The following is a 10,502-nucleotide window of genomic DNA, read 5'->3' as shown; positions in this document are numbered from 1 at the left end:
CCTCTATAATTTTTGTAATAGGTTATTTCACTCTAAGTTCCTCAAAAATCATAAAAACGATTTTAGGGAAAAGAGTTTAATTTATGTTGCTCGTGTGTCTGAGAAAGAAAACAAATATTGCGCCGACATCCTGTTAACATATTGAATAATACTACAACTATTAAGCGTTTATCATAATATATTAATAATCAATGGTTATTACTTTATTAGTTACTAATCTTATTAGTTTATTACTCTGTACTCATAAAGTTGTACAATATCAAATATTATGAATAACAAAACATTTTAAAATTAGAAGTAGAACATAATATTTACTTATACATTATTTTTGTATTATTACAGGTCAATTCTGATTCAAATGATTTCAATTTATTATGGTCAAATAACCATGTTAATACAAAAATCATTAGTTCATTGAGGTCTTATCAACGTATCAATCACTTCCCTAGGTAATTATTAATTTAACTGGATATGCGTTAATAATTAAATTATATTTTATTATCAGTACGAAAACAAATTTGGATAAAATATAAAATAAAATGTAGAGAGAAAAAAAGAAATCTTTTCGTTTTTATAAGAATAGTACGGCTATTTCATGAATTTATGTTACACAATCAAATAATCAGACATTGGCTCACCTTCGTATAATACAATTTTCAATTGAAATTGAACCAGAACAAGTGCATAACTGCTTCCTTAAGTAATAACCAAGTGACCTTATGTCAACATTTAATTTTAAAACAAGTTAATATTTATATATATTTTTTTTTTATTAGGTTAAAGGGCTTCAACAATTTATATTTTGTTGAACCTATATGATCTATTACAATTATAGTATGTAGTTTTAGTTATTAGTGTTGACATAAAACAATTATTCGATCGTCATAATAAGGCAAAAATAATATGATTAGGTACATAGTCATAATGTCATAATATACAATCAAGTGAATATGTTTTACCTACTGAACAATTATTTTAATAGTAAACACTCGTTATCTCGACATATTGTAATACCCGTTTTTAAAAATATTTTTAATTTATTACTGAATTATATTTATTACTATTTTACTATCATTTTAGATTCTGAGCGGAGCGATAAATTATTAATTTTACAATGATAATTGTATAATGATTTCTTAGATATTTTAAAATTCAAAACTTCCTTTAATTGTTTCATAGTAATCATTATAGTTTAAAGTAAGTACAAAATACCAGTTTTCATTATTTTATTTTTAAAATCAGCCATCAGTCCAACAACTCCAACGGTTATTTTTTGATTTTCCGATATTATACAACCTTCAAAACTTGTATTACTTATATCAATTGTACATATTATTATGTAATAATATTATATGCACACTAGTATTTTATATTATAAATATCACTGATTACAATATTGTTTCCGTCTCGGTTTGGTCGGTCTATAGTTGCCCCGCTCGTTTTTAAAATGACTGCTTAGTGTATAGTGCATAGTGTGTAACAATAAAAAAATATTTAAACAAATATAATATTAATTAATTCATTGAATTATAATAAATGTCCAATGTCCATGAAATCCCATAAAACAAGATTTTACCATTAAGTAGCGTTAAAATAATATTCGTACTGTATAACAATAAAATGTGGTTTCTTATAATTTAAAAAATAAAAATTCTATTACTCGCTTCTCATGCTATGTACAATATTAAAATTTTAATTATAATTCAAAATGTTAAATGTTTTCTATTAGATCATGTGAATTGACTCGTAAAGATAAATTATACAAAAATATTGAAACTATGAGTCATCGCAATGGAATTAAAAAGTTCTCTTTTGTTCCTGAAACATACATCATGCCGAAAGATTACAATAGATTTATTTCGAACCAATATCGACATCGAGGTTTATGGATTGTAAAGCCTTTTGATTTATCTCGCGGAAGAGGAATAACAATAATTGATTATGTAATTTCTAAAAACCGTTTGCTGTTATTGTATCATTAGTTTTATTATTACACACCTAAATAATAATATTTTGATATTGTTTGCAGTCATTTAAGGACACTCAATCGGCGTTGAAGGAAAATGTCGTTGTTGCCAAGTATATTGACAATCCGCTGTTGGTGAATGGATATAAGTGGGATTTACGTTTATACGTATTAGTTACATCATTCAATCCACTTGTTGTATACCTGTACGAAGAAGGTTTAGTTAGATTTGCAACTGTTAAATATGTATGTGATAGAAGTCGAATTAATAATCGACGAATGCATCTTTGCAACTATAGCGTCAACAAAAGCAGTCCAAGCTATATTAGGTAGGTCACCTTCTATAATGCACGGTATTATATTTTTATCTTGAGCGTTATTACTCTTTTTAATTTTAAGGTCTAAACTAATTAATTTATGTTTTGCTTTTGTTGTTAAGAGGACGTCGTATTAGCATGTGCTCTGTCACACGCGGAAAGCCACGACTCGTGTACTCCGGCGACATCATAAATCATAATCGTGATGGTCGGGTATTATATTTTGATTTCACGATTATGTCGTTCCTACAACCCACGCCACTCGTATACTCGTTTAATTATTTCTTTGACTCGTACTACGTTTAACGACAACCACGAGTGACTTGGCAACTGGCAAGTAAAAATAATCGATATGTCCTACGATTAAATACCTCCCATATGACGATTGACGAATATTCGCTGAACGTCGGCTTAAACCTACACTGGAGGCGATTTAACGCTTCTACGATTCCAGCGTTTCCGCGATTTTTAATAAATACATCATGTTCTTCGAGGCGGTTTTGATTGGTTTGTTTGATAGAAAATTACCGAATTCTGACTGCAATTTTTACTTCAATCATAATCAATATTCAAATATTTAAACTTATTATTAATATTATCTTATAGTAATTTAAGTACTTAAATACATGTAACTTGTTTTAAAATAAATAGATAAATTAAAAAAAATTCCACTCGACTAGACTACAGTTTATATCTTCTCTATAAAAATTCGATTGTAACTTATAAGTTATAAGTAAATTTGTATTAATATTAACAATAAATAAACCGAACTATGAAATTTTAACACATGTGGGTACGACGTCTTTGTGTTTTTCTGAACAATAATTATAATTAGTCAAATTTAATAAGTTTAAAAATAAGACTACACATTTTAACATTTGTACATATTTTGTACATTATAATTTACAGTATTAATTTATTACATATTATTTTATACATTTTATGATTCAAGATGATTTTTTTGTAAGTAAACACTCATTTTCTGAAAACATTAATACTTTTGGACATAATTTGGAATAATGAGTAATCAGCATTTTTTAACAAAAAATTCAATTATTTACCATTTTTATCGTTTTAGTTTTCAATGTCATTATTTTTGACAATGAACATTTTTTTATTTAACTTTCCTGAGCAAAATATTTTTTATTATTGAAGTTCAAAATAATATTATACAATTATCTACAGTTAAACAACAATAATAAGTCGCTGTAGGTAATCCCTAGTATAACTACTATAACTATATAGTTGGTGGTACAAGCCACAAGGTACCGGCGGTGAAGCGTAGATAAACTGTAATAGCCAAATTAAAAAAAAAAAAGAAAACCCGTCCATTATAATTAAATAAATAATTAAATAGTTGTAAAGGGGTGTTGGTCTTTTATTTGTAACCTCTAATTTGTTTACGTCATAATAATAGATCAGAAAATGTTGGTCGACGGATGACAAACCATAATATACAAGTAAATTAAAAATGACCATCGATAAGCGCGAGACATGCTGGGGACTGAGATTATGATATAAAATATAAGATATGGTATAAAATAATAGTATAATATCACGTATTGTACATAACATAATAGCAACCAAGTGAACCGTTAAAATAATAACCGTGTATAATATTATTATTATTACGACGTATTCCGCCTGTTAAATTATATACAAATTACGGTATAAATGCAGCGTTTTCCGTTACCGCCTCACTGGTGTAATAGCACATTCCAATTTAAAAACGTGTAATAATTGAGTAATTTTAATTACTTCAGCGTTTTGATGGTAAAACGCGGTAGATCACATTAGTCGCATGTATCCACTCAAATATAAAAAACAATGAATTAACAGCGAATCTGTCGGAAAATGCTGTGAAATACATTTTGGTGCGTATTCCGAAACCGTATATGGGCCGATACCGCGGCGGTCGATCTAAGACTGCCCACAACAAAGCTATTTTCTCTGTCCATAAAAATTCTCCGAACGTTTCCAATTTCAAAATTATTTACAATATTGCACGAACTAGAAGAACTAAAATATAATCGTAGTATCAAAAGTGAAACGTAAAAACTAATGAAAATAAATTATCTTGCCACTTGACTTTTAAACTCAAACATGACCAGCCCATGAATAACATAAAATAACATTATGTTTCTCATTACCCATTACTACCACTACAAAATATCTTAGGGTAAATTTAGACAAAAAATTAACATAGGCCTACAATGCCTAAGTTTTTAGCTCAACCTTCACGGCCGTGTTGGGTAGTTGGCTGGCTCTCACACATACAAACACAACTATACACTGTGAATGCAATAAACTTCGCTATGAGAGTGTGCGACATGTATTGAAAATATGAATCATAATATTTTAAGACTGTACTGAGACTTTACAAACCTATTCCCTATGTGTATACTGTGTTTGATTGTTTTTTATTTTTGACTATAGGGCACACACACATTTTGTATTTTTGTTACTGATAATTGATATTGAATTTTGTTTTCGTTAATAATATTTTCGATATACCTAAATAGTAAATATACATCCACCACGTCCTAAATCTACTATGTATAGGTGACGGGTATCATGTAAGTCCGAATTCTGGAGCCAGCGTAAATAAAAATTTTATTTAGAAAAATAATATGAAGTTGCCCTAATCTAGCAAAAACTGAAATTACGCCATTGCACAGGCACGAGTAACAACTTATTAATTATAAATTATACAAAAATTTAATTAAATTACCACCTAGCTTATATAGGTTGAAATCGTAAATGAAATCGAATACTAAATTATTTCTCCACTAAAATACTAAAACACTTTTCAAAAAAATGAGAGTTTACCTTTAAAAGAACAACATTATAATATTTTATAATTATTTAAAAAATATATTATTGTTCATTACTAACTATTATGGTTTAGGAATTCGGATCCTGAACGAGAAAATGTAGGCCATAAATGGTCCATGAGTGCTCTTTTGAACCATCTCCGAGAAGAGTATCTCATTAATACTGAAACTTTGATGGCTGAAATCGAAGACATTGTAGTTAAGACAATAATGAGTGCAACTGCTCAAATGTTACCAGCAATCAATTGCTTTGTACCTCACAATCAAAATTGTTTTGGTAATTATTTTTTTTTATAGTTATTTACCTATTTACATAGTAGGTAATCGACTTATTTTTTATAATGCATTTTTATGCATGACCATTGATTATTCAATTTTATTATAGAATTATACGGGTTTGATATTTTGGTGGACGATAAGTTAAAACCATGGCTGCTTGAAGTTAACCTATCTCCATCATTAGGGATAGATTCTGGACTTGATTCTCGTATTAAGAGTTCAATGCTATGCGATTTATTTACTTTAATTGGTATCCCAATCGTTGACCCTACTGTCTTCAACTTTAACAGGTAGTATTTAAATACCTGGGTTTTTAATTATAGACATTTGCTATTATGTGATGGTTCAATGATTTTTGTAGAAATGTCCGAAGACCGAAATCTGATATTCCGAGAAACAGAAATTCAAATATTAATATTAATAACCTTAGTAGTGATGAAAAACGGTTATTGAAAAACACGATGGATCAAAATCAAAGGAGCAGAGGGTTCATACGGATTTTTCCTACATACCTATCATGGAAAAAATATTCCTCTTACTTAGGTATGAATGTTTTATTTTAATTTAAAATAAATGCCATCCCAATCAATTTAATGTTTTATTTGCAGATAATATCAATGGCATTCCTAGAGGATCCACTATACCACCATTTTATGTAAAACTAATAAGGAATTATAATTATTTTTTAAACGACCATTTATTCAGCGAAAACTCCTCATTTTATATGGATATAAGCAGACAGGATCGTTATGAAAGGTCTTTAAAAGATTATAAGCAGAGTTTAAATGGTTATAAGAATATACAATTAATTATATTACCCCTTACAAGAGAGAAAAAAAGTTAATTAAAATAACATTTGTATTTCAGATAATAAAGATGCAGATCAAACAACTGATATGTTAAAGTTAAAAAAAGCAATCGTAAAATATTTAAACGATGGATATGTATTCAGGTAAACAATTAAATAAAAACTATTGCTGTATAAATTGTACAGATTATATTTGGATACGCACATGTTATACTAATGAATTAACTATTAATTATTGTATGCTACTTACTAACCATAATATTTAATTGTATTTTATAATTATACAAATACAGAGTGATCATTTTACAATAATAGATTAGGTACATTATTTAGTCTATAAGTCTAGAGACCTATTATTTCCTATATACCTATTAATTTGTTTTATATTTACATATTAGTTCAATAGTACTACTGTTTGTTAACAATAATATAATATATAATAATGGTCATTTATCTTATCATATTTTTAAAAGCATCTTTCTTGATTTTTAAGTGTTTATATATAGCTGATCCCTTTTAAGTACATGTACTATAAATTATAAATTATAAATTATACATATAAATATATAAAACTATATAGTTTAAAGATTGTAAAAATTCAATTATTTTTAAAAAATGTTACCTACATTGTAATGATTCAAATTATGTGAATTTGAGAAAATTAATTAAAAGATTCACCCTGTATAAAATGTATTATTAATTAATTATTACTACACTTATTTATTTAAAGAAAAATAGTGTTAGGAAAATTATATTTGCTTTAGAAATGTTTTTTAGTGCAGTATACTATTTTTAACAGTATTTAAAAAACATACGTATTTTATTCTATTTTAAATTAAAATATATGTGTTAAATATTTTGAAACTATGAATAATATTAAGTAAAGCATTTACAGTAGATATACATTATATATTAAATTAATACAACATACTTAATAAATAGATGATCTAAATAAAAAAATAACTAATATTATATTATGATGCTTAAAAATGATCACTCTGGTTAAATATTTTTTTCTGAATATTTCCATGTAATAATACTAAATTTGTTAACCCATCTGTAATATTGTATATTTCAATTTCATATTAGTTATTACCCAGACGTTGTCAACCTTTCTTTGCTTACATTTCAGTAATCTACAGGCTCGGCAAACCTTTGCTCTATACTTGACTTACATTTCTGCTTTATTAAAAAAATGTGCTTTGGAGAAAAATTTTGACAATCCATCAAGTAATCTTGTTTTGATGTTTTTAATAAAAGCTTCAAAAAACCTCAGTGTTCCTTTAAAAATTGAGGTTAGTTATTTAGTATAATAATTAAAATGTCGTGTTGTATATGTTATTATAATGTGTTGTAAAGTTGTAAACTAGAGGAACTTAAAAAATATTGGTTCTTTTAAATAGTAGTTATTGTTGAATGATGAAAATTAGTGCTTAATATGTAGTACTTAAAAAATAATACTTTGTAGTAATTCAGATACCTATAATCTGAATATTTTATTTTTTAAACATAATTTAGCTTTAGGTATGTTAAACTATATATGAACATTTTAATTTATATTGTCATTACTCATTACACACAAACACACAATTAAAAAGATATAGTGTCTTTTATAATATTTGTATAATTTATAGATACCTACATGTAATTAATGCTTATCAAAATATTTGAAATATATTAAAGTAGAACAACATTGGAATTTTATAATAACATAATTATGTCTGTTAATCGTAAATGTATTATAGATTATAATGTATTAACTTATGGTAGGTATTCAAAATTATTTTAATAATCTAATATTATTTAAGCTTATAACCGTTGTTGATAGATCGTAACCCATAGTATTTGTTTTTTAATTAATTGATAATTTTTTATTCACTTCATTCTACAACATTTAAAGTGTTACTATTTTTATCTTCAAAGTTAATATATATTGGTAAATATGCAAAAATAGATGTCTTAAAACTAATGTCAAACGTCAATTCTGCCAAAACTAATGTTATTTTAATTATCCAACCGAAATAAAAACCTACATATATGTGTTAATTGTAAACAAAAAGTATAAACATGTATGAAAAATTGAATGCTTCTCTTTTTAATAAATATAATGCAGATTTGTATGTAATACACTAACAAGTAACAAGTATTAAAATATGACACATAAATATATACCAAACATGCAGTCAAAATGTGAAAATATGCAATAAATATGTAAGAAAAAAAAATTGGGTAATGTGGTAAAAAAGTGCACAATTTGTATTAGATATTTATTATTAATAGTTTATACATTTATAAAGTAGGTAGGAACCAAATAATTTAATACAAATCAAACAAATTATAATTAACAAACTTATCTTTATTTAAATTACTACTAAGTGCCTATAAAATTTATTTTTGAATTTTCTACTTGACAAAATATATTTTTCTTTTCTTTTTTTTTAAAATGTTCACTTTAATATGCAATGAATTTTGAACTTTATCAAAGTATGCAGTTATGTGCAAAAAAATTTTTCCATGTGTTTCAAACCATTATTATTCGTAAAAATACTAGTGAAAATCTAAAAAAGTCGGTACAATTGCATACAAATCCGCTCTCTAATTATAAGTTAGAAGTGTCTTATTACAATTACACATTACACTTGTCACCTACACTTAAACCAACCAACTTAATTGAAATAATAGCTATGGAATGTAAATCAATATACATTTGACTAGTTAAATTATTTTAAATGTGAATTAATATTACTATTATTTGAAAATAATTGTTTTAATCAGTCATAAGTAGTCGTTACTGGCATACTCTGCCATATTCGTTTATTTTAATAACTTGTTTGAGAATTTATGGATTAATGGGGGGTTTGGTGGCCACAAGGTTGGTTGAGTCCAATATTTTTAAGTAATTCTTATTCTTTTAAGTCACCCTTTTTTATTTTTCCAATTTGAGCACTGTATAGATTAAACATTTTTTACATTTTAAAAGAAAATGTGGTAAGTTTTTCTTTATAACTTAAATCAAACAATACGTAAAATGCATACAAATGCCTCTGAAAATTACGTAAATAGAATTTTTTATTTCTTATGTTTGTATGATTTTCCATCACTTATTCAACTTAATCCAATTAACCAATTTGTCATAAATTAGTATAAAATATTCATGAAAAATTATTCTGAATGGAAGCATATAAAATACAAATTACATAATACACACTTTTATATTTTATAGGTTTCTAAATCTTCGCTATCAAACAAAAAAGCAATGGAAATACTGCAATTATTGGAAAGCTTTTTATTGAAATACAACTATGATACTGTAATGTATTTAACCCCAGAAACTACAAAAAATTGTTTGCCACATAAGTTGTTTAATTTATTTCTCACGCATGCCAGGTAATTTTTAAATTTTTACAATCAAATAATTTATTTATTTGTGTATAAACAGTAAACACGTATTATTTGAAAGGCTACATGTTTATTTTTGTGAAGTTTATGAGAATTGTGCAAGTCTAACTATTTATACTATCAGTGGCATAGCCCGGGGAGGTTTGGGTGTTTGTACACTGTACACGATAAGTACGATAAGTAGTCGAATTAATACTTCGGTATTTAACAACAGTATATTTTGTGGTGGGAAAGTGAATCTAGTTGATGCTTTGTGGAGGTTAAAATTGAAAATATCCAGTAGTTTTTAAAAGCGCCGGAAAAAATATTGAGAACGGACATTTTTACGCAAAATCAATTTTCTTTTTCGGAGTAAGTAAAATGCTTATAACTAAAGGTACTTTAAATTTTCGCTAAATGTTTATATGACAATGGTCCATACATAATAAAATTTAAAAAATATTTTGATTAGATTTTTGAGCTATTTATATTTTTCAAGCGTAAAAAAATGTCTAACACAGTAGTTTTTTTTTTTTTATTTAATTATTATCGATGTGGAAATCAGAAAAAAGAATTGATCGTAAATCCATAATCATTTTTTATGAGTATCTAAAATTTATTAAAATCACGAAAATTAGCAAATTATTTTGAGTTAGAATTTCATAAAATGTGTTCTATTTATATCTGAGATTTGAAAATTGTTTACAAGATTTAAATTAATTTGATTTAATTACCTTAAACTAACAAAAACTGTTAAATTATTGCAAACCCAAATTAATATTTTATTAGCGTATGAAATTCAAATTTTTTCGACGTTGGAGGATAATTCACCCAAAAATTAATGAATTCTCATCGAATGATTTACTTATTTTGTTATTACTCTAAAATGAATAACCTTAGTTATCTAAGATACGATAGTC

The 10,502-nt window shown here is 26.1% G+C and overlaps 1 protein-coding gene across 3 annotated transcripts in view; it reads left to right on the top strand.

Moving 5' to 3' along the window:
• The window catches only part of LOC111034595 (tubulin polyglutamylase TTLL5), a 33,181-nt gene that overhangs the window by 18,687 nt on the left and 3,992 nt on the right, over positions 1–10,502 (top strand). For 2 of the 3 annotated variants that reach the window (XM_022315878.1, XM_022315877.1), the window contains 10 exons: positions 343–449; positions 1,730–1,943; positions 2,030–2,295; positions 5,192–5,394; positions 5,503–5,686; positions 5,758–5,939; positions 6,005–6,184; positions 6,264–6,348; positions 7,337–7,499; positions 9,428–9,591. In XM_022315878.1, coding sequence (XP_022171570.1) covers positions 343–449; positions 1,730–1,943; positions 2,030–2,295; positions 5,192–5,394; positions 5,503–5,686; positions 5,758–5,939; positions 6,005–6,184; positions 6,264–6,348; positions 7,337–7,499; positions 9,428–9,591 — 1,748 coding nt within the window. The remainder of the gene's footprint in view (positions 1–342; positions 450–1,729; positions 1,944–2,029; positions 2,296–5,191; positions 5,395–5,502; positions 5,687–5,757; positions 5,940–6,004; positions 6,185–6,263; positions 6,349–7,336; positions 7,500–9,427; positions 9,592–10,502) is intronic. The other variant, XR_002604562.1, reaches the window with a different exon arrangement.

The sequence above is a fragment of the Myzus persicae genome, unplaced genomic scaffold, assembly GCF_001856785.1.
Source record: "Myzus persicae strain clone G006 unplaced genomic scaffold, MPER_G0061.0, whole genome shotgun sequence".
Taxonomy (NCBI): Eukaryota; Metazoa; Arthropoda; class Insecta; order Hemiptera; family Aphididae; genus Myzus; species Myzus persicae.
Note: the sequence above shows the minus strand (reverse complement) of the source record. Positions and strands in the feature narration are given on the sequence as shown.